Source organism: Lampris incognitus, chromosome 10 (assembly GCF_029633865.1).
Source record: "Lampris incognitus isolate fLamInc1 chromosome 10, fLamInc1.hap2, whole genome shotgun sequence".
Lineage (NCBI taxonomy): Eukaryota > Metazoa > Chordata > Actinopteri > Lampriformes > Lampridae > Lampris > Lampris incognitus.
The window spans coordinates 18924393-18948178 of record NC_079220.1 but is presented as its reverse complement, the minus strand read 5'-3'; the positions used below and the strand labels follow the sequence as shown (position 1 = coordinate 18948178).

Genomic DNA, 23786 nt, shown 5'->3' with positions numbered 1-23786 from the left:
GGGTGGGTGTATTTCAGTTGGGGAAGTACATTTTGTTATGTTTACAATGTTCTAAGGCACATTTCTTTTGATTTGCCCCCCCCCCTTCCCGCCTATCCAAATCTGCTCAACTCAGCTTGGTTGCTATTATAACATGTCCTCCGAACTTCAGTTCACCTCATGGAATGTAAGAGGTTTGAACAAACTTGTCAAGTTAAAGCAAGTCATGAGTAGGATAAGACAATTAAAAGCCAAAATAGATTTTCTCCAGCAGACTAATTTGACCTCTGAAGATGTAGTTAAAGTGAGGAGAAGATAGCCGGGTCGAGTATTTTCGGCTTCCTTCAGTTCACACTCGTGTGGGGTAATCACTCTGATACATAATTCTGTGCCTTTTCACCTTATTAGTGTTAATGAAGATCGATTTGGCAGATACCTCGTTATTCAGTGCAAAATTCTTTGTTAGATTAAATCGAGTCGATGTGTATGGAACCAATAATGACGATCCATCCTTTTTTAGACATCTGTTTTCATCTCTAGCTGCTTCACCTGGCAATTTAATCATGGGTGGGGATTTTAATTGTGCACTCCAGTCTGAGATAGACAGATCCACGGGGACAGATATACCTCTCACCATCGGACAAAAAAGGAGTTATTGCAGTATATATATTTTTTCTTCTATAAATTTATTTCTATTTTTCCCCCTTATCCCACCCGATTAACCCAATGGCATGGTTGGTGCTAGAATGCATCGTCCGGAGGTAGGTGGGAGGGAACTCCGCAGCACGTCATCAAATGCTCACAGCGGAATTGACCAATCTTATGATTGGGTAGGGGCTAGTCCAGTTTAGGAACAGCGGGAAACTGTAGACTGATGTTAGACGCAGCTCGGGCCTTCGGCCCTCGCGCGCATTTGCTCGTCCAGAACCCCCCTCCCCGAAGTAGGCAAACTACAATTTCGGAGTCTTTTGTGGCTGCTACCCCATATGACAAGAGTTCGCGGAGACACCACGAGATAACAAGCGCCATCACTCATCACCTTGCCAAAGACATGGTGGCAATAAATACGGTGTCCAAAGAGGGCTTTCGAAAACTCATAAAAATGATGGACAAAAGATATGTGCTTCCATTCAGGACATATTTTAGTCAAGTGGCAATCCCTCAGCTTTATGACGAATGCAGGGAAAAAGTTGAGGGTGAACTGAAACGTGTTGAACATTACACCACGACTACTGATTTGTGGTGAAGTAGGACGACCGAGCCTTACTTGAGCCTTACCGTGCACTTTATCGATGAGGACTTTAACTTAAAGCTTGGTTGTAATTTCAGTGTTTACAGAATGTACAGGGAATTTCAGTATTCACAGAATGTTAAAGGAATGTTTACATAATGTTTACAAAATGTCATATCTTCTTAAATTACTTTATACATTTTCTTACATTCTGGAATTGTTTACTTTCATTATTGTTTTTTATTTAAATTAACAGTCAAAGCTTTGTGATAATTGTTCTATGTGTCTTCATATGTGTGTTCTATACCATTTTTTGTTTTAATAAATACATTTTGAATCTATTCATATATTTTCACTCTCCTCCTTGGAATATTATTAAGAGCAATTAATATTTCAATGTTCTAAAGTGGTGAGGCTCCATCACATGTTTTAAATTTATTATACAGTGAATAATGAACTGAAGTTTGATTTTCAAAAATTATATCGCAAATCAAATCGCAATATCTGTCAGAACAATTGCAATTAGATATTTTCCCAAATCATTCAGCCCTACGTCCTACAAAGGTTTGGTATAGGATAAAATTTTCCTTTACGCCAACCCACAGGCTGTAATTTTAACTAATGGGCTTTCTTCAGCACCCTTTAAACTTCATCGGGGAACAAGATGGGGATGTCCCCTTTCTCCCCTGTTGTTCACCCTGACCATCGAGCCACTTGCCATGGCAATTCGCAAAAAATACCAACGTGATGGGAATAAAGATAGGAGATATAGAACATTGTATAGTATGCAGATGAGAAAAATTTTTCTCGTATGCAGACGAGAAAATTTTGTTCTGCTCCAACTTGAAACAGACTTTACCTAATTTACTTGACCTGATCAGCTCTTTTGGTGACTTTGCAGGCTACAAAATAAATAACAGCAAATCTGAAATAGTATTTATGAACGAAATGAGAGGTATAACCCTCTGACTACTACTACTACTTTCGGCTGCTCCCATTAGGGGTCGCCACAGCAGATCATCTGTTTCCATTTCTTCTTGTCTTTTGCATCTTCCTGTCACACCAGCCACCTGCACGTCTTCCCTCACCACATCCATAAACCTCCTCTTTGGCCTTCCTCTTTTCCTCTTCCCTGGCAGCTCCATATTCAGCATCCTTCTCCCAATATACCCAGCATCTCTCATCCACACATGTCCAAACCATCTCAATCTTTCCTCTCTTGCTTTGTCTCCAAACCGTCCTTCTTGAGCGGTCCCTCTAATATAATCGTTCCTAATCCTGTCCTTCTTTGTCACACCCAATGAAAATCTTAGCATCTTCAACTCTGCCACCTCCAGCTCCGCCTCCTGTCTTTTCATCAGTGACACTGTATCCAAACCATATAACATAGCTGCTCTCACAACTATCTTGTAAACCTTCCCTTTAACGCTTGCTGGTACCCTTCTGTCGCAAATCACTCCTGACACTCTTCTCCACCCACTCCACCCTGCCTGCACTCTCTTTTTCACCTCTCTTCTGCACTCCCCGTTACTTTGGACAGTTGACCTCAAGTATTTAAATTCATATGCCTTCATCACCTCCACTCCTTGCATCCTGACCATTCCACTGTCCTCCCTCTCATTCACGCATAGGTATTCCGTCTTGCTCCTACTGACTCAATAACCCTCTGAATACGTCTTTTATGGTCTTTTAAGTTGTCTCACCTACTTGGGTGTTGAGATCTCCCCGACTATTGATAAAATTATCCCAACCAATTACAACCCTCTCACAAATAAGGTTATTCAGCTTATAAATAAACTGACAAAACTGCTTATATCTGATTGGACGTATCAACATTCTAAAAATGTAAATTTTGCCTAAGTTTCTGTACCTTTTTCAGTCTATTCCACTTTCTCCCCCACCTTCTCTAATTCATTAAAAAAAGGTTTTTCAAACTTCATCTGGAACAACAAGCGTCCTAGGCTCAGGCTTTCCCTGTTATATTTACCATATGATAGAGGTGGATTAAATTTACCAAATCTTGTATGGTACTATTGGGCAGCTCAAAATAGAGCAGGAATGTTTTACTTTGTGAAGGACCACCCCCCAACTTGAGTCTCAATGGAATCCTGATTAATGAATATTCCTCTAAACTTATTGTTATACTCAACAAGTAAGGGCAAGCTAATCAAACAGACTAAAAATCCTTTTATTAAAAATACAGGAATGATTCGGCACAGTGCTCTTACGTATTTGGGAGAGACTACGCAATTCTCTCAATTTACTCCAATCTTTGGTAACGATGATTTCCGGCCAGGAAGAGCGGACCCAGGATTTAAGACTTTGGCAGCTCAGAGTATAGCTAAGGTATCTGACCTTTATAATGGCAATGATTTCATGTCATCTGAAGAACTATGGAATTCCTTCAAAGCACTCTTTTTTTATTATCTGCAATTGTGAAGTTTTATATTGACCAAGCAGTGTAATAGTTTGAAACTTCCCCCTCTATCCTACCTAGAACATTTTATTCTGAAATCTTTAGATGCTAGGGGACAGGTGTCCTTATTATACAATCTGTTTGTATTACAAGCATGGAGCACAGATTGGCAAGAGAATTTAATGGTGGAAGAATGGTCAGAAGCATGCTCATTAGTTCAAACCCAATCTGCAAACACACATTCTAAATTACTGCTGTACAAATGGATAAGCAGACAGTGCATTACTCCAACTAGGCTGCATCCCTTTAACCCTAATATTCCTGATACTTGTATTAAATGTTATCACCAGAAAGGATCTTTGTTCCACTGCATGTGGGAATGCCCCTAGATAATCTGTTTTTGGAAGAAGGTGCTGGATCTGTCCAGTCAGATCACTGGTAAAGAGGTGCCTCTTAATCTCAAATTATGTATACTGAATATTTACCCAAATGGTTTTGTGACCTCTAAAAATGTAACATCCCTACTCAACATCTGCTTTTTGGAAGCTAAACAGTGTATAGCCTGCTCATGGATGAAAAAAGCAACCTGTGTAATTTCACAATGGCTGAGAGAAATTACTTTTTACTGTGCTTTAGAAAAGATAAGTTACATCACAAAGAATAAGCTTGACAAGTTTTGGGGCATTTGGAACATCTTCTGTAACTTCCTGGAGAATCATAATATTGAAATCGAAGGATGGAATGTTGAACTGCATTGAACTGATTGACATTTAGGGCTGTATCCCCCCCCCCTTTTTTTTCTTTCCCTTTTCTTTTTTTTTTTAACAACAATGTATTTAACTGATTGCCATTTAGGGCTGTATACCCCCTTTTTTCCTTTCTTTCTTTCCTTTTTCTTTTTTTTTAACAACAATCATTATTTTGATTTATTCATTATTGTTTATTCATCATCATCTATGCTGTATTTTTGTATACATATGTACCTTGTTCTGTATTCCTTTTTCTAAAACAAAATAATTCAAAAAAGAAATGTTTAAAAAAAAAAAATTCAAGTCTTATACTAGACTATATAGTCACTGTTCAAGACAGAGTCAAGTCCAAGTCATTATGCTCTTTTAGAGCATAATGACTTGGACTTGACTGTCAGTGAGTATACTCGAGTATCACAACCCATGCAAGTTTTTTTTCCCAGTCTTATTAAAACACATTATGTATTGTTGTACATCAATAGCAGGAGAGCCTGACATGTGTTATATCAAAGTTTTACACCTTTTTGTGTGGTTGACCTATGAAGAGTGGAACATTAAGAATTTGTCCTAAAAAATCTTAATGTTAGCCCTGCATTCGGACCGTTTGCATTGGGTCACCCTAATTTCAACCTGGTAGGACAACTCATCAGGACAACAACATATGATCTTATGATAACTTGCCTAAGAAGGGTTCCAGTCTGTCCAGCAGGGTGTGAATAGCAGATAGAAGAAGCCGAGCCCTATCCCTTTCCTCCAGCTGGTTTTCCGGCTGCTTGAGCCCGGCCCAGAACTCAGGGGCCACGGCAGAGCTCAGTCTGATCTGCAGGGTCTCCAGCAGCCAGCCACCCAAAAGCCTACCCAATCCATGAAAAGATAACGAGGCCAGAGATTCTGACAGAGACTCATCAAGCACTTGAGAATCTGGAGACAGCTAGAGATGTGTAAAAAAAAAAAGATCCTGTAAATGGTTGCGTTAGGGCACGTTGAGAATCGGTGCATCAACAGTGGAGTGGACAGGATGAAACAAGCACTGTGTTGAGGTGGGATACATCATTTACCTAGCCTGCTACACAACATACTCACCAAACATGCAGTGACAGTTTCCCAAGCGACTGGAATCCCCTGTGGTACTGAAGATGACCTTTCAGAAGAATCCGACTCCATCATATTTTCTTCCATCGTACTTTAAATCACTGAGCTAAAAGAAGTGCCTATAGAAAAAAATGTGTGTGTGTTTACATTTACACTGATCTTACACTTATACATATCTATGTCAACGTTAGTTCCGATAAACGGCGACACCGCATGTGGATCTGCATGCCTCATTACGTGCCATTCTCCTGCTTAATGTGAAAAATAAACGACCAGAGGGAGGTGAAACTTAGTCCGCCTGGTTCTTCCTCGTCTGGGTTTCGCGCTTTCTTCTACTTCTCTCCTCGCCGGCGGTAGTCCACAATACTTCATTATCGCCATCTACTGGATTTATTACTACACGACCGTATGAGACCCAAGTTTATTGGCGATCACATCCCCTACATATGGAGAAAAGGAAAGAAAAAAACAACACAAATATCGAAGATCGATGAGTTTATAAGTAAGTTTATCCTTTCACGTGTCAACACTTGCATTTTGGCTAATCATCATTCATATGTTGAAAGGGTTCATGGATTTCAATATGAATTCGGTTGTTGTGACAGTCTGCGTGGGATATTATTAAATCAGAAAAATATGAGAATAACAATTAAACATTTCAGCCAATGTTTAACCTGTAGTGGCGTAATCCATGTAGTATAAAGACAGAATGAGAGAGAGAGAAAAATAACTTCCGCCTTTTGCGAAGTCCAGCAGCAAACATGGGAATATATATTCAGTTTAGAATTAATTCACTTGCAGGTAAACAACATGAAGAAAATGCGAAACAGAAAAGGAACTTTTTACACTTTCAAGGCTTGAATATTTATTATTTTTCTTAATAGGCCAGGGTGTATCTAATAAATGTAGGTTGGGTCATGAAGCTTTGAATGTCGACACTTTGGTAAATATAGGTAGACAAAGACTCAGTATAAGGTGCTACGTACTCTCTTATTAAGAGTATGTGGGTCGATGGGGTCCCGATGCCTCTCGGTGTTGGGACTCCGATATGCCGGATCAGAATGAGAATCAACTTTTTTAGTCAAATGGGATGCACGCGAGGAATTTGACTCCGGTTCACAGCAGTTTATAGCACTTGCAGACATCACTCACACAGGGGGGGGGGGGGGAACATCAGAAGAAATAAATGGAATAATTGGAGGCAAGCATGTATGCATAACAGGTATGTCGCCACTATACAGAGTTTTGTTGTGGTTGAGTAAACAAAATATGCCCATATATTATGCCATATTGCCTATATACTATATTGCACATACACTATACAATATACCACACCGCAACCCATCATGCCCATATACAATATACTCCCACTCTTACACTGTGTTATCTTATGTATTGACCTACCACCCACCTCACAAATACATACTATATTATATACCTATGTTACAACCACAACAATAACGGCAATAATTTGTAACCAGTATAAAGCAGTTGTATGTGTATTTACAATTCCATCCATCCATTATCCAAACCGCTTATCCTGCGCTCAGGGTCGCGGGGATGCTGGAGCCTATCCCAGCAGTCATTGGGCGGCAGGTGGTGAGACACCCTGGACAGGCCGCCAGGCAATCACAGGGCATTGCTGGTAAACATCAACAATCAAATGTACCCCATCACAAACAGCAATTAAACGCATGTAAGAAGAAAAATGTACGTGTATTGCACATAGGTGTGGCAGTATGTGTATTTTAAATTGGTTTGTGAGCAGTCAATAATGAAGAAGAAGAAGAAGAAGAAGAAGAAAAAGCAGCAGCAGAAGAAGAAAAAGAAGAGAAAGAGGATGATGAAGAGGCAGTCTACCCAGAGCAGGACATATCCAACACCGCCCACTAGCGGCTATAGTGGCCGACAAACCACCACCATGGCTGCCGAGTATGAGTGAGTTTGTTAACAGTATTTTCAAATTCTCCTCTTCCAGTTCATTGAATTCTGATTACATGACATACCCCAATAATGTATTATACAGAAAAGTTATACAATGATGTTAGTTATGTTCTTGGGGGAAAATTAAGGTGAAACGTTGCTAGGCTCGTTCATAGTTACACAACATGTCAGCTAACGATAACATTATTAGCTAACATCGTTAGCTGACCCGGGGTTGTGTTAACAAATTGATTAACACATTTTTACTATTATTATTATTATCTACTCTTCAGAGTGCAGTCTGAAATCGAGGTGCTCCAGTCTATCTACCTGGACGAGCTTCAGGTGTACAGAGGAGATAACGGGTGAGACATCGTGCCAGACCTCAATATCTGCACTGTGATAGATGCGTAACTGGGTTTGACTTATTATTGACACGTAGGCTACACTTACAGACAAATACTGTGTTTCATTTCATCTACCATTGTGGTTTGTACTGTGCCCAAAAAGGCATACTTAAGATCGTATTATCATGTTGTCACGTACAGATAAGGGGAGATTGCTAGTTCCCGTGCGTCAATCTTCCCAATACATGTGAAATTCACGTTTTGTATTAGTGATAAAGCGCTCAAAAAATATTGCCATATTTGATTTTAGGTATTGTCAGTTTCAGACAGTTGTCAAATCTGCTAACTTGCCCTTCGGTTTTTCAGGGGCTGGGAAGTGAGCCTGGTCCTTTACCCATCCACAGCCGAGGACTCTGTCTCCCAGTTTGTGCGACTCACCCTGACTTTGACCCTTGATCAACAGGTAGTGTAATCCTCATAGAATGCAACTCCCTGCCTTTTTTTTATAGCATCTCAGCCTTTGTCTTCTTCTTTACTCAATTGGATGGGCTCAGTTATGCTTGCATGTAAGGTGTGTCACTGATGAGTGATTGGTAGCATTACTGGAGAGGGCATTTATACATATGAGATGACTGGATAGGGTGTAAGCAGCCAAGCAATGACCTTTGGCTTTCTTTTCTCAACTTAGTGTAATACTATCTACAACACAGATGACTGAAAATAAGGGCCCATGTCCAGAGTAATTGGCCTTTCGCAAAGTCCCCCCCCCTTAGTTACTGTTAGTTACTTGCTGTGCCCATCAAGCTTTTCAGAGCCATCCAGGAAGTAGCCGGTAAACCCCAAAACATGAAGGAAGAAATCAGCGCATTCCCAGAGAAAATAAGTGATGTATTTTGGAGTAATTCATCCTTAATATCATCCTGTGAAAGGCAGAAGGGGTTACAGTATGCAGGAGGGATGCATTCAGAATATTAACAGTAAAACTCACTTGCGTGGACTCCGGGCTGCCGGGTGCAACTGTAATTGAGGGTAAAGCTTACCGGTCGCAATCGAAGAATGAGAAACCCATCAACCAATTCTGAAACACATTGTGGACCAATTGTGCTCTTGCACCGCAGGGTAAGTTAAATATTTCAGCTATTATTGGTATATTTTGAATAATCCATTGTCAGCATCACCGTATTATAGTGTTGATTTTGGCCAAGGTCCCCCATGGCATTCTTTTATCCAGGCTTTTTTGGGGGTTCTGTATGGGCTCCTGGGGGTTGCAGGGCGGTCAGGGACATGCCCTGGGGCTGGGGGAATCGCCCCATGATTTTTTTTAATCTTCAGACCAGAACCAGTAGTTTCAACAAAATAAGGCAAACCAGATGCCTCTGTGGGCGGGATGACTTTTCCGAATGGCCGGTCCCCACCTGGAGCTCACAGAGGGGGAGAAACGTTTAAAATAGAGAAACGTTTTAAAAAAAAATTCACAACTAATTTCCCCTGACAGCATCAGGACTGAAATGCTCAAACACAGTTCTCTTGAGCTGCAGAGGGCCCTGCTTAAACTGTTCAACCTGGTTCTACAAGCTGGCTGCTTTCCTGACACCTGGAATAGGGGGCTTTTATCCCCAATATACAACAGTGGAGATAAATTTGACCCCAATAACTACTGAGGCATCTGTGTGAGCAGTACCTTCGGGAAGGTTTTCTGCTGTATTCTGAATGCCCGAATACAGGCCTTCCTTACCAAACACAGTGTCTTGAGCAAGAGTCAGATTGGCTTTCTACCAAATCACCACACTGCAGATCACAATTACACCTTACACATCCCAATTAGCCCTGTGATGGTCTGGTGGCCTGTCCAGGGTGTCTCCCTGCCTGCCACCCAATGACTGCTGGGATAGGCTCCAGCATCCCCGTGACCCTGAGAGCAGGATAAGCGGTCTGGATAATGGATGGATGGATGGATGGATAATTTCTCCATCAGTTCAGCTGTTAATCGCCTTCTGTGGGGGTGGTAAACCATGCCTGCAAAAGCGAAGAGATGTTCAACTGATGCTGATGATGACAAAGCGGTATTGAATCTCACAACGAGTAGCTTAATCAGTGGATATAAATCCAATGAGGAAAAGTCCTTTCTGGGGTCCTCCAGAAAGTGAAGGGTCTCCAACTCTGCTTTGCTGATGCTGGGCAACTGGAAACAGTAGAGGCAAACAGGGAAACAAGGTTGTTATGAATTTACATTAAATTCAAGTGTTTTTAATATCACAAAAATATTTTTAAAAACAGCATGAAACTAGTTGCTCGTTTATTTTTTAATTGATGAATATTCGTTTTTGATGGTTGATTCATGAAATTGCAGTGTAACCTCAAGACACTGAAGTGAGAATAGTTTACCCGTACCCTGGTCAGAGAAGATGAAGAAATCATCTTCGTTCCCTTCAGTGGTGTTTGATGAGGCTCACTTTCTGACAGAAGGCCCAGCTCTTCAGCTGGGTGCAGAAACAGGTGAAACAGGTCTCTAATTCTCTGCAGCTAGTTTGGAAGGCAACCACCTCATCTTGAAAAACGGGTGGGTTGCTGTAGCCAGGATGGCTTCATTGACATCAGTCTTCAGCTGTAAGAATTTACTGAACCTTTTCTCAAAGCCAGCTATGGTGGCTTTCAAGATGTGTGAGCAGTACCACAGGTTTGAAGCTTGCAGGTCATGTAGTTTAGCCTGAACAGCAAAGAGGGAAGGTATGAGCTCACCATAGTGGCATGAGGTCTGACCTTGAAGGTGGTCAACTGCAATGGCAATGGGCTTGAAGAATCTGCAGTATTCCTCATGGAAATCAAGTTCTACCTACCTCTTTGAACAGTGGGAGTTGCAAGGCAGGCATGATGTCAGGAAGCTTCTGAAGAAATGTCAGCTGACTCAAACATTCATAAAAAGAATTTCACCTACAAATGCAGGGTGTCTTCAGTTGCTGGTTGGTCAAGTCATTGAGTATTTCTGCATATTTTGGTCTGCCAGAAGCATTCCATAGAGCTGAACACTTTGCCATGGATGAATGATTCAGCCCGGAGAGAGTTGAATTGTCTTTAATTGCCCTTTTGGCATCAGTGGTTGAAACCAAACTCAGTGTGTGAGTGGAACACCTGACGTGAGGTTGTGGAATGATCACTTTGACACATCTTCTCCCTCTGGATCTATTATTATAAATCTATTGTTACAAATGAAAAATCCTGTTCCTGATCATCTGTCTCATCCTTTTCCTCTGACATGACTGTGATATTGAACTCTCGAAATGCGTTTGAGAAGTTTGATGCATTGTCAATTACAGTAGCCATAATAGTGTCAGTTGTGAGTCCATATTCTGAATGGATTTCCTCCAGTAGTTCTGCAGTGCGATTGTAGGTATGTGGACTGGGAAAATGTCTACAAGCAAGAGCAGCCGATTCACGTTCTACAATGTGTGTTTGTATCCAATGTACAATGACTCCTCCACACTCTTACCCTTCCTCCTCTCCCACTGCCTCTGAACATGCCTTCCCCGTCCTTCTCCTTCGGCCAACAGTAGCATAGTTTCCACCATTACCCTGATGGCCCACAGTACCGCTGGCAGTTGTTGGTAACCTGGGCCTCGACTGATCCGGTATGGAAATCTGATTTATGATCCACGTATTTGATTTGGCAAAGGTTTTACGCTGGATGCCCGTCCTGACGCAACCCTCTCCATTTATCTGGGCTTGGGACCAGCACTAAGAATGCACTGGCTAGGAGCGTCCAGGAGGCGTAGCGGTCTATTCCATTGCCTACCAACACGGGGATCGCCGGTTCGAATCCCCGTGTTACCTCCGGCTTGGTTGGGCGTTCCTACAGACACAATTGGCCGTGTCTGAGGGTGGGAAGCTGGATGTGGGTATGGGTCCTGGTCGCTACACTAGCACCTCCTCTGGTCAGTCAGGGCACCTGTTCGGGTAGGAGGGGGAACTGGGGGGAACAGCGTGATCCTCCCACGCACTACGTCCCCCTGGCGAAACTCCTCATTGTCAGGTGAGAAGAAGCGGCTGGTGACTCCACATGTATCGGAGGAGGCGTGTGGTAGTCTGCAGCCCTCCCCGGATTGGCAGAGTGGGTGGAGCAGAGACCAGGATGAAGAGTGGGGTAATTGGCCAAGTACAATTGGAGAGAAAAGGGGGGGGGGAAGAATGCGGTGGCTTGCACATCCTCAGTGGCTGGGTTAGCGCAAGTTAAAAGTTTAAACGTTAGAAACGCCAACAACACCAATAATAACTATTGTATCACTGAGTGAATGAGAAGTCTGAGCTTAACAATGAACAATAATATTCTCCAGTTACTTTTTAGTAACATTAGTTATCCTGTGCAGGTGTATATAAATAAAAAGTGAAGCTCACAAAGCACAGAAGCAATTTCATAACGACTTAACCTTAACAGACTGATAATTAGGCCTACCTTCATCTTGTAGAGGGCTCAGCCATGTCTGTGCCCTCCATGCCTTCTATCTGTTCAGTAACCAGTGTTTGCTCTACAATCTCTTCCAGAGGGGTTAATTCTCTTTGTTGTGGAGGTCCTCCATGGCTCCCGAGGCTTTGCTTGCTTGTGCCCTTTTAAAAGCAACCTTACCCCACTCTTCCGAGCCATCCTGGTCACTGCTCCACCCCCTCTGCCGATCCAGGGAGGGCTGCAGACTACCACATGCTTCCTCCAATACATGTGGCGTCGCCAACCGCTTATTTTCACCTGACGGTGTGGAGTTTCACCAGGCGGACGTAGCGCGTGGGAGGATCACACTCCCCCCAGTACCCCCTCCCCCCCGAACAGGCGCCCCGACCGACCAGAGGAGGTGCTAGTGCAGCAACCAGGACACATACCCACATCTGGCTTCCCACCTGCAGACACGGCCAATTGTATCTGTAGCGATGCCTGACCAAGCCAGAGATAACACAGGGATTTGACATGATGATCCCTGTGTTGGTAGGCAACGAAATAGACCGCTACGCTATCCGGATGCTGCATATGGTATATCTATTTTTGGGAGCAAATGCGAGTAAATTGCTCGCACTGTAGACTACTGTTCAGGTCCCTCAGCCCCCTCCACAGCCTCCTGGTCTCGGCTCAAATGCTTTAAGAGGGTCTTACTGTACGATAACTAGTGATCGATTCAATGGCAGAACTCTAAATGATAAAAAGCCACGTCTGAGCTACACCGTATATAAAGTTACAGTAAGACATCTCCAGTCCTTGTCATTGTCTGCAGATGTGTAAAATAAATTTTACCTTCACTATTATGACTGTTAAAAGGGAAGGTTTACAAGATGGTTGTGAGACCAGCTATGTTATATGGTTTGGAGACAGTGGCACTGACGAAAAGACAGGAGGCAGAGCTGGAGGTGACAGAGTTGAAGATGCTAAGATTTTCAATGGGAGTGACGAAGAAGGACAGGATAAGGCATGAGTATATTAGAGGGACAGCTCAGGTTGGACGGTTTGGAGACGAAGCAACAGAGGCAAGATTGAGATGGTTTGGACATGTGTGGAGGAGAGATGCTGGGTATATTAGGAGAAGGATGCTAAATATGGAGCTGCCAGGGAAGAGAAGAGGAAGGCCAAAGAGGTGAGGGAGGACATGCCTGTGGCTGGTGTGACAGAGGAAGATGCAGAGGACAGGAAGAAATGGAAACGGATGATCCGCTGTGGCGACCCCTAACGGGAGCAGCCAAAAGTAGTAGTAGTATTAGGAATGTTTATGTACTTACAAAGTCACCTACATAGAGACATGCTGATGTTTTGTTGTTTTAATTCAAGCAGAGACACTGAACACAACATACCATAAAATCTGAGTTTCTCTTTCCCTTTTGGTCAGTATCCCTCTTCTTCTCCTATCATCTCCATCCATAACCCACGGGGGCTTTCTGATGACAAGCTTATAAGGTAATGACATTAAGTGGGCTAATGACGGTTTTGTCTGCTTTGCTATTATTCCATGTATCGGTCGCCTTCCCTGATATTGCCATTTCTTTTATCTGCAAAGTTCTATTAGCCTTGCACAATAGAAACAACATTGTTCTCACCACCATTGTTGTTTCTCTGTCACTTTTCTCAGTGTCCAGAGGAGTCTGCAGGCTGAGGCAGAATCCTGTCTGGGTTCACCTGTCTTATATCAACTCATCGAGGTCAGTTGTCACTCCAACACTGTACTTTTTCCTCTTTTATTTTTTCCCCACAGGATTAGTTCATACAATTAAACAAAAAATATTTGTTATTTATGATTGGTGATTTTATTTTTATTCAATACACAAGATAGGGCTGGTCATTAGCAGGTACCTCCTGATGCAATCTGACAGCTATATTTTAGTGCCGATTTGACAGATATTGTGATTTTCAGATATCAAAAAATTATGAATTTTTCAAATTTGATATTACATTTTTATCTTATCTACAGTAAAATGTGAAAACTACAACAATCAAAAAAAATGTACAATAGAATGCATTGAATTTATGCCCAATGTGTTATAAAGTGAGAATGCTTCCTTGAATGAACATTCAAACAATTAAAATTCACACATGAACAGTGGTGCAGTGGTTAGCGTTGTCACCTCACAGCAAGAAGGTCCTGGGTTCGAGCCCCGGGGTTGTCCAACTGTGAGGGTTGTCCCAGGTCGTCCTGTGTGGCATTTGCATGTTCTCCACGTGTGTGCTTGGGTTTCCACCGGGTGCTCCGGTTTCCTCCCACAGTCCAAAGAAATGTAGGTCAGATGAATCAGCCATACTAAATTGTCCCTAGGTATGAATGTGTGTGTGTGTGTGTGTGTGTGTGTGTGTGGGCCCTGTGTGATGGCCTGGAGGCCTGTCCAGGGTGTCCCCCCACCTGCCGCCCAGTGACTACTGGGATAGGCTCCAGCATCCCCCGCTACCCTGAGAGCAGGATAAGTGGTTCAGATAATGGATGGATGGACATTTAGATATGTATAAATTATTACATCAAACCTCTTTGCAACATCTGTTAATTGTGTGTCAATATTGTCAATCGGGAAATGCTGCAGTATTTAAATTGTCATGGCTCAGCATTACAATTTTGCACTCAATCGATTTCCCCCTCACCACTATCACAAGGGCTGTGACTAAAAATACTGTTTTTTGAATGTTGGCCTGTTCTATTTTTAAGTCTTTTAATAATGCCCTGTTGTAGTTTCTCATTGTGCACCACTTTTCCATCCCCACAGAAAGCTAAAGAGATTCTGACGGAGAGCAATATTCCTCATGGGAGTTGTGTCATTTGCCTGTATGGGTTTAAGGTATAATGCTTGTTTATGAGCTGGCTTAGTACAAAAAATGGAAACATTTGGATAAGTCCAAACTTTCATTGTGTGTTATCTGTTTTTTCCCCTTGGACATTTGAGCTTTGTTCATCACAAACCAATGACATTAAGTGGGCTGAAGCATTGAAGAAGAAGGATTTAAACAACTGATATTTTTCAAAGGAAGCTGATAGATGATACTTGAGGGTAACAAAATGTCAGCTGTGACTAAGTATAATTCTATGGTAGGGCTGTTTAAGTTCCATGTTTCATTGAAACATAAGGGAAAAGAGTCAGATTCTGAGCCCTTGCATTTGGTTAGCAACAATGTCATAGGACACATACTCAAACAACCACTGGACCTTATTTTTTGTAGAAATGTACAAATTTTACAAACCCGAACATAATCACTTTAATTTGTTTTCACATCACATCATTTTTCATTCTGCCTCACACTTCCATGGTTTAGAAGTGTGAGGCATAGACACACTAGATCCTATTGGTCTGTGCTCTTTACTGAGCTTTAGAATTAAAGCATGCTTATCAGTACAGGTGTCGGTTTTCTGTTCAACAGTGTTGGTTTTAAGACTAGATTTAAACTGACTAATACTGTAAAACTGTTAGAAACTGTTTCTCCGTGCATTCTCTCAGGAGGAAGAGGTGTTCACGAAGACAAGCTGCTACCATTACTTCCACTCCCACTGCCTGGGCCGCTACATCACTCACTCCGAGAGGGAGCTCCGCGAGAGGGAGAAGGAACTAGAGGAGGACAAGACCAGAGAGAGATCAGACGAGCAGGTCGTGTCCTGTCATTGTCTACAGACCGACAAGCTGATAGAAATCATACACACTACTGCACATTAACTTGGGATACACTTGTGTCAGATTTAGCCTTTAAAGATTTGAGACATAGTGAGTGAAGTAGGGTCATCTCAACAGTCCAGCATGGACATACACTGCAGTATTTCTTATTTTAGGGCTAAATCGGTTGAAAAGCATCAACATCATTCTCACATTCTTTTGGAAGTGAGCTATTGTCAAGAGTATGATTTAGATTTGTCAGTCAATCTTAACTGTCTTTCACCCCCTATATTGTTGAGGATGCTTGCTCACGTGACTTATTTTTCCCACCCTGTCCTATAGGAGCTGACTGTTGTCTGTCCAGTGTGCAGAGAGCCTTTGACATATAATGTTGATCAGCTGCTATCTTCCCCTGCCCCCCGTGATCCAGAGGTCAGGCCAACATTCCTCTTCTGAAACTTGAAACATTCCATTGTATTGATGCCTCATTGTCTTTTCAGAATTTGTACTTGATTAAACGGTAAATGGACTGCATTAATATAGCACTTTTCTAGTCTACTGACCACTCAAAGCGCTTTACAATGTATGCCTCACATCCACCCATTCACACGCATTCATACACTGATGGCGGAGGCTGCCATGCAAGGCGCCAACCTGCTGATCAGGAGTAGTTAGGGGTTCAGTGTCTTGCTCAAGGACACTGACACTCTCTCTGGAGGAGAAAGGGTCAAACCAGGAACCTTCCAATTACTAGACAACTCGCTCTACCCCCTGAGCCATGCTGTCCTGTTAATTCAAAAGATAACTTTGAAGCAGTTTGTTATTATTGATCAAATTCCACTTTGCACTTACATTCTCCACCTCTTGATGATCTAAGGTGCACTTACACTAATGTACTCAACAAAACATGCACTCTGGGTTATGAAGTGATTACTATGGTGCGTTCTATGATGCCAGTTAGTAACACTCAAATTTATCTGCTTATTGCTGTCTCCCTTGTAAGTCACTTTGGATAAAAGCGTCTGCTTTTAGTGTGTCTGCTTTTAGAGTGAATGTGGATGGTTTTTACCGCACAAATGCCAATTTCAGTGCAGTAATGCAAATCCTGTAACAGCAAAAACTCCATAATAATTAATTCCCACACAACAAACATTTATAGACCTTGTGATTTTCACTTAGCTCGAAGGAGCGGAGATTGGGGGAGATTTCCGACAGAAGTGGTTTGAACTCCAGAAGCTTTTGGAAAAGCAGAAAGCTAAAGGTGGAATCATTGATCCTGAGGTGGAATCAAATCGCTTTCTCATCCATATCAATGAGGTAATGATAAATCATACACTTTACATCATGTAATATAGCAAAAATTGCTCAATTTTAAATTGCTTTTGGACCCAGTCTCACTACAGATCAATTGGACCAACTAACAAAATTCTTCTGGCTATGACATTTATATGTTATGTGAAAATTTTAAATACGCTCATGCACATTAATGTCCGCAGGCACCCTCTGATGCTGAAAACAGTAACCTCGATACCAGTGTCTCACCTAGCCAGTCAGTGTCCTCCACCCCTGCTGTGTCTGCTGATGAAATCTGTGTTCATCAGGACCAAATGCATACTGGCTCATCACATCGCAGAGGTGCACCTGGTCATAGGCGACAGGGCCAATGGAGGGGGCAAAGGAGAGGAAGTAGGGGAAGGCCACAACATGGGAGGCCTGGTCCTCCCACTGAAAATCTAGATAAACTCTCTCTGTCTTCTGACAGCACCCAAGGCCATTCTTCTGAAGGACCGTCAAAAAACAAATTTCCGGGTAGCCATGGCGAGCAGAAACTAGGGCACACAGAGCTAAGTCTGTGTAAGATGGATGGGGAGAGTCCCACAAATTTCACTCAACAAGAGCCTCAGGTTTCTACAGATAAACAGCCACTGTGTCAGCCAAATCTGAATTCCCTGAAAATTGAGCGCTCAAATGAGGTTGGAGAAACGGCTCGCAGAGAGGGCAATCGAAGCAGGAAAAGAGGCCCCCATGGATCCTTCCAACGGCCAAGCCACTGGGATGAGAGGCATCTCAGAGGAATGGGCCAATGGGATGAACCAGCTTTGAACCATCACTGGGACAGGCATGATTTGAGAAGCAGGGGAAGAGGCAGTAATCCTTTGGGCAGAGGAGGCGGCGCTCGCCGGGGTCATGGAAGGGGCTTTCATCAGAAAGTGGTGGACAGAGAGGTGGGACAAGAGGGGGTGCTATGACAAAGGGTCTTAGGAGGGCCGATGAGTAAATATATTTGTGCCTCCACTCACAATCTGCATAGAATAAAGCTCTGCATTAGAACTGACTCTCAGTATAATGTCCTATCTTCCTTTGCAGTGCTTTTATTCTGGTCTTTGGTAAGGACAGTTATGTATATTTATATCAGATGCAAATGGTTGTTGGTTTCTTGTGTGATGAAATATGTCATGAGAGAACAAAATATCTAAATAAACTCACTTTTTGAGGTGCAAAGAATACTTAACACACTACGATGTCTCTCTTAACTAATTTATTCATAAACCAGGCAGTTTGAATAAGAACTAGACAGTTTGCCAGAGGAGCAAGGGTTTTAACCTAATGAAGGCCTTGTTTAATCTTATGTGGATATTTTTTCCTTTTCCCTTGCCTGTGTTTTTCATGCTGTTACTGAAGACTCGTATCAAAATATGGTAGGATAGCTGTGAAGATCTAAAGCAGAGGGGCTGTTGGGCTTAAGACTAAAATGTTTTTGAATAACTAACCATACATTTACCACATTTAGCTGGTATCATATTGGTGTTAGAAGAGCATATCTATTAAAACAGTTAATATAAAGCTCTGTCCACAGGACCTGAACTGTCTCAAACTAATTTCTCAAACTGCTGCAGTCCAGAGAGAACTTAATCAACAATCATTATTTCCTCTTTCATCATGCACAGCAATCATGAGATCTCAAATTGGTACATTAGTCAATGAAGTATAATTATACTACCTATAAAAAGATATTAAATATTAGGTACAAATATAGAATTATTAAATATATAGGCTTATATATTCGTTGATTTTATATTTTTCTCATTATAAACCTTATAGGGAAATTGAACTATAACAAGAAACCATGCCATGACAATGAGTTTCTTTTTCCTATTTTTTTTTTACCATCGACAAAACAAAGTCACAAAAAAATCTCATATGCGTTACTCAAACAATATATGTACTTTATATTAAATTCCAAGGGAATGTTTGATTTCTGCCACGCCAAATTAAATTAGTTGCACAGTATTACTGCCCCAAAGTTGACAGAAAATAAAGAGTAATTTCCTCAGTGTGTTATTTTATAACTCTTGACAAAGTCATAGGACTGTACTGACTGGACTGTATTAAACCCATCCTAACAGTCATTGATTTTTATTTTTATTTCCCTGTACCATGTAGTTTTGGCCACTGCTTTGAATATTTGTGTTCAAAGGGTCCAAAAAAGGGATAAAAATTCACCTTAACTACTTAAAAACACTTCACATATAATGATGTCATTATGGCACAACATCACACTCAAAAGAAAATTTATTACATGAAAAATTAAGTGCAAAATACCCCTTTCAGAAAACATTACACTATGCACTTTGGTACACGTCATTTGCAAATTAAAGCAGAATTCATAAACTTTTATGTGTCGAATCTATTCACTTGTGTGGTGCTGGCTGGGTGCTTCCCCTCACCTGCAGTTTAAAGCTCCTGCACATCTTGACCAACCTCTTACTCATCTCCTCTGTGGCAAGCACTATACTACTATAAGGCCTGAGGGTGATGCCAGGATCAATGGCCCTGGACAGAGACAAAGTGGAAAGCCTTTGCTTCCTTTCCAGATTTCTTCGCTCATCTGACTCACAATCTTTCTTGTCTATGAAATCTTCCTCCGCTCTCCTTTTTTTCTTAGATTATTTTTTGGCATTTTCCGCCTTTATTGGATAGTGGTAGTAGAGAGAGAGAGAGAGAGAGAGAGAGTCAGTAAAGGCAGGGGAGAGAGAGGGGGTGACATGCAGCAAAGGGCCCAGGCCGCATTCGAACCCAAACCGCTGTGGTAAGGACTCACTCAGCCTTATGTGGTATGCGCTCTACCAGGTGAGCCCCCGGGGGCACCCCCTCTGCTCTGTCGACATGCTCTTCCTTTCTCCTTTCTCCATGCTTGTCAAGTTCCCTCTCTCCCTTCTCTCGCTCATCTCCCTGCTTTGGACCTGGATGTGGTTGGTCCTGTCTGAGGTCAGTTCAACAAATGCACCCTTTTCTCTCGACATATACATCACAATCTCATTCTGCTCTGATGTAGGTTTTGGTGACCTGTGGCCTTCAGGTGCAATGCCCTTCATGAGGGACTTCCCTTGGAGTTGCCTTACTGCAGACAAAGGATTGAAAAAGGTGGGATGGGGCGTAGTATTGACAAGACTCTCTGAGGAGCTGCGGAAAGGTGGAGATGAACTGCTGGTCCATGTAGAGGCCAATACAGAGACAGATGTCTGTGGTTTGGTGATAATGTCCGCCCTTTGACATGATGAGACAGCTGATGCGTTCTCACTGTTTCTGGCTGAAGTGACATGGAATTGGGTTCCACCAAAATATGCACCCCTTGTTTCAGTAGTGGAGGGTCCCAAGTTCTGATGCCACTGTATTGAGTTAAAGCAAGACTGGACAATATTAGGAGTCAAATGGGGCCGAGCTCTCCCCATGCCTGGGGTTAACTTCTGAATCCCATTGCTCTCAGTGCTGAGCCTTCTTTTCTCTGCTCTAGCTGCCCCAGCACCATCTGCTGGCTCCAAGAGACGGGTTGTTGGAGAGGACTGAGAAGAGTGATGATGCCCTTGTAGTGGCTGGGGAACTGGAGGTTTCGGGCAGTGAAATCTGTGTAGTTGGAAATTCTTCTTTAGCATGAGATGCATTGTTTTCAGGACTCAGAAGAGATGGGTCAGAGAGGTGAGTGAATTTTCTTGGAATTTCAGCTAGCTGATTTTTCAATTTAATATCAGTATCTGGAAATGGGGAACACGTTTCAATGTCACCTTTGCTCTGCAGATTTTCCTCTTTTGTTTTTGCTTTAGTGGAAGTCTTGGCTTTTTCAGCAAGGAGCTTTCTGATTTCTTGCTCAATGCTGTCATCGCTGTCTACTGAACTTTCTTCCTTTATTTGAATTACAGCCAGGTCATTGTGCTGCATCTGAAAGTCTCTAACCCCAGGTCTTTTTGGTTTGTCTGTGTCTGCAATCTGAATGATGTGTTCTCTTTTCTTGTTACTTTGTTTGAGCTGTGGCATCTTTTTGCTCAATTTAGAGTTTTCTCTAATTCCATATCTACTCTTGGAAATAGGATCAGTCTTGTTTTTGTTTTTTGGCCTGCAAGGGTTTTCCTAATGGAAGTTCTGCATTCTTGAGTTTCATATCCCTTGTCTTCTTTTTTAACTTCTTTTTTGTCTTCAGCAGATCTTTTATTGCTGTGTTCAGGTCATCATCACTGTCCAGGGAGCTACTTTTGTCTCCACTTTGCTCCATCTTTTGTAATTCAGCTGATGGTTGTGTTTCAATCTTTTGGGATGATACCAATGAGCTGGATCCTTCTCTGTGTCCTTGCAACGATTTAAAGCTGACATTTGCTTTAATTTTGTGATCTATCACTGGCTCTTTAGAAATATTGCACTCTTCCTCTTTATGTTTTCTTTTTTCTGTCAAGGACAACCTCCCAGCTCTCTTCCGCAGTACACCTTGTTTTGATTTCACCTTTTCTGGCTCCTTCATGCCATCTGGTCCTGCAGTGATGGCAGCAGAGTTAGGTGGCTGTTTGTGCATCTGGGCCTTCTGTTCAAGGAATTTCCTGATTTCTTGCTCAATTCCATCCCCACTATCAACTGAGCTGTCATCACTTCCATCATCCAGGAAGATAGATGGATGTGACAAGGATTGAGTGGGGTCATAGTCGCTAAGGCCAACATTTGGAACAAAGGCTGCAGGCATGACAGCTTTTGAAATGTCAAGAATTGCCTCAGCACACACTAGCTTTGTGGTTATGTTTACTTTTGGAGTAGATGGGGTGTGTTGCTCCCTCAAAGGTTCTACTTCTGATGAAAATACTCAATTTCCTTTGCATCTGGTGGTATCTATGTGTGTGCTCTTGGGCATGGAAACTGATGAACGGGGAGGAACAAATCTGACTTCCTTTGCTGTCCTTGCCTTTGTCTTTCTGAGTTTGTGTTTTTTTATATTATCCGTGCATGTACTCTCACTCAGGCGCAATGATGACTGACTTGTATGTTTTTGCTTATGAAAGAGTGGTTTCAAAACACTTCTCTTTTTGCTGCTCAAGCTGGTAGCAGCAAATAGCCTCCTCAGTCCCATCATCACTGCTTGAGTCTGACTCTTCTTTGAATCTCTGGGGTTTACAGGCTTCCCTAATTCTATTCTGCTTCTCTTTTTTCTCTAACTGGTATCTTTTAATGGCCTCTTCAGTCCCATCATCACTAGAATCAGATGATTCTTCCTGACCCTTGACTGTGACAGGGAAATTTACGTTGATGCCATTTGTCTTGGGGAAGCATTTTATTTTCTCTTTTGTTGATATACTCTTTGTCATTGTATCATTGTTTGTGTTCATTTTATTAATAGGATTCTCTTTGAAAGGGGCCTTTTTTTCAGTGTGATTTTTCATGGTTAGAATAGGTGCTGTTGGGATTTCGACTTTGACATTTTTCATAAAATGGTTGTTGGCAGTTAAAACCTTATTATTGTCAGAATGTTGTTTAGGTATCTCAGGAATGGGTGGGTTTTGCCTGGGGACTTTGGATGGCAGGAAAACACTGGTGGATGGTTCTGCCTTGCGTTTGTGATCATCCTTTTCCTTTGGTATTCCAATATGGCCTCCTCAATTTCTCGGTCTACAGTCATCACTGTAAGATCCCCGACTGTCATAGTTAACTGGGAAAGAAATATGCACACATTGGTTTTCAGTGGGATCTTTGATGTTGGACATGGGTCCAACAAAAAGACCCATCCCAGCCTTGCAGATCTGGGGGTGAACTTCTTGTCCAGATAGTGCAATTCCCTTGATCTTGTCACCCATGTTAGGTGAGAACTGGGTGCTCCTCAGGCTCTCTATCATCTGCAGTTTATCCGAGATAGGTGTGCCACTGCCTGACAACTTTGTATCAGAGTCATTGAAGCAAACTGGAAGGCTACAGCCCCGAGGTGGACGACCAGTTATCCATTCTGAGCCAGTTGCTGCAGGTGCATTCATCAAGTACATTCTATTAAGTTAGGTTCGGTTTCCGGACCATGGGAGCAGTGTTGCATCCAATCACAATCGACTTATTTAATGTGGTGAAATTCTCTGTTACATATCCCTCCATGTTGCTAGCATTTCCTCCGTTCGCATTTCATCTGGTCGCCGTACAGCCACTACGGCTGTCCACCCCCCCCCCCATCCCTCTGGCGGCTCGGACTGCGTCAATTCCGGGTGTTGAGCACTAGGAGACTCCGTAGAGCAACCATGTTTCTCGGTATCGGCGTGTCTGTCAAACCGCAAAAGTCGACCGATATGGGCGCCAAAGCCAAACTCCTACGCTTCTCCCACAGTAACATTCAGTCCTAAGCAGATAATGTCAATATGTGACACACTGGCCAAATAACTGGCTATGCGTGACTTCAGCCAGAGACGGGCCTCCGTGTACTGCATGCTTCCCTGACATGTTTGTTACCAGCCGTGTGTTGCGTCGCTAAAGGACCACTCGAAGACACACGTCTGTTAGCATACTCTTCTTTACTTCAACAACTCACGTCACACTCCTCCTCTCTTCCAGTCACTTACATCATATATTGTCCTCTAGCTCCCCCTACTGTCTTCCAACTGCATCAACTCAAGACGTCACACCGTGACGTTTAGAATAAAGGTCTGATCTGCGCATGCGTC

General features: G+C 42.5%; 2 protein-coding genes and 1 pseudogene across 3 annotated transcripts in view; 1 reads left to right on the top strand and 2 right to left on the bottom strand.

The window, feature by feature from the left end:
* anapc2 (anaphase promoting complex subunit 2) overlaps positions 1-5791 on the bottom strand; it is a 30383-nt gene extending 24592 nt beyond the window's left edge. The window contains exons 1-2 of the mRNA XM_056288342.1: positions 5459-5791; positions 5057-5306 (exon numbers count right to left, since the gene is read on the bottom strand). Coding sequence (XP_056144317.1) covers positions 5057-5306; positions 5459-5554 — 346 coding nt within the window. The 5' untranslated portion in view covers positions 5555-5791. The remainder of the gene's footprint in view (positions 1-5056; positions 5307-5458) is intronic.
* Positions 5792-7377: 1586 nt separating this feature from the next.
* rnf25 (ring finger protein 25) lies at positions 7378-18335 on the top strand. 2 transcript variants are annotated; one of them, XM_056288313.1, is made up of 10 exons: positions 7378-7405; positions 7684-7755; positions 8104-8200; positions 13596-13663; positions 13836-13905; positions 14956-15027; positions 15682-15828; positions 16174-16263; positions 17011-17148; positions 17328-18335. In XM_056288313.1, the coding sequence occupies exons 1-10, from the start codon at positions 7389-7391 to the stop codon at positions 18078-18080; spliced, it is 1524 nt and encodes a 507-aa protein (XP_056144288.1). In that variant the 5' UTR covers positions 7378-7388; the 3' UTR covers positions 18081-18335. The 2 variants fall into 2 exon arrangements, with proteins under 2 accessions (XP_056144288.1, XP_056144290.1); XM_056288315.1 differs by lacking the exon at positions 14956-15027.
* Positions 18336-19523: 1188 nt separating this feature from the next.
* LOC130119756 (protein phosphatase 1 regulatory subunit 26-like) lies at positions 19524-23123 on the bottom strand (annotated as a pseudogene).
* Between the last annotated feature and the right edge of the window lie 663 nt (positions 23124-23786).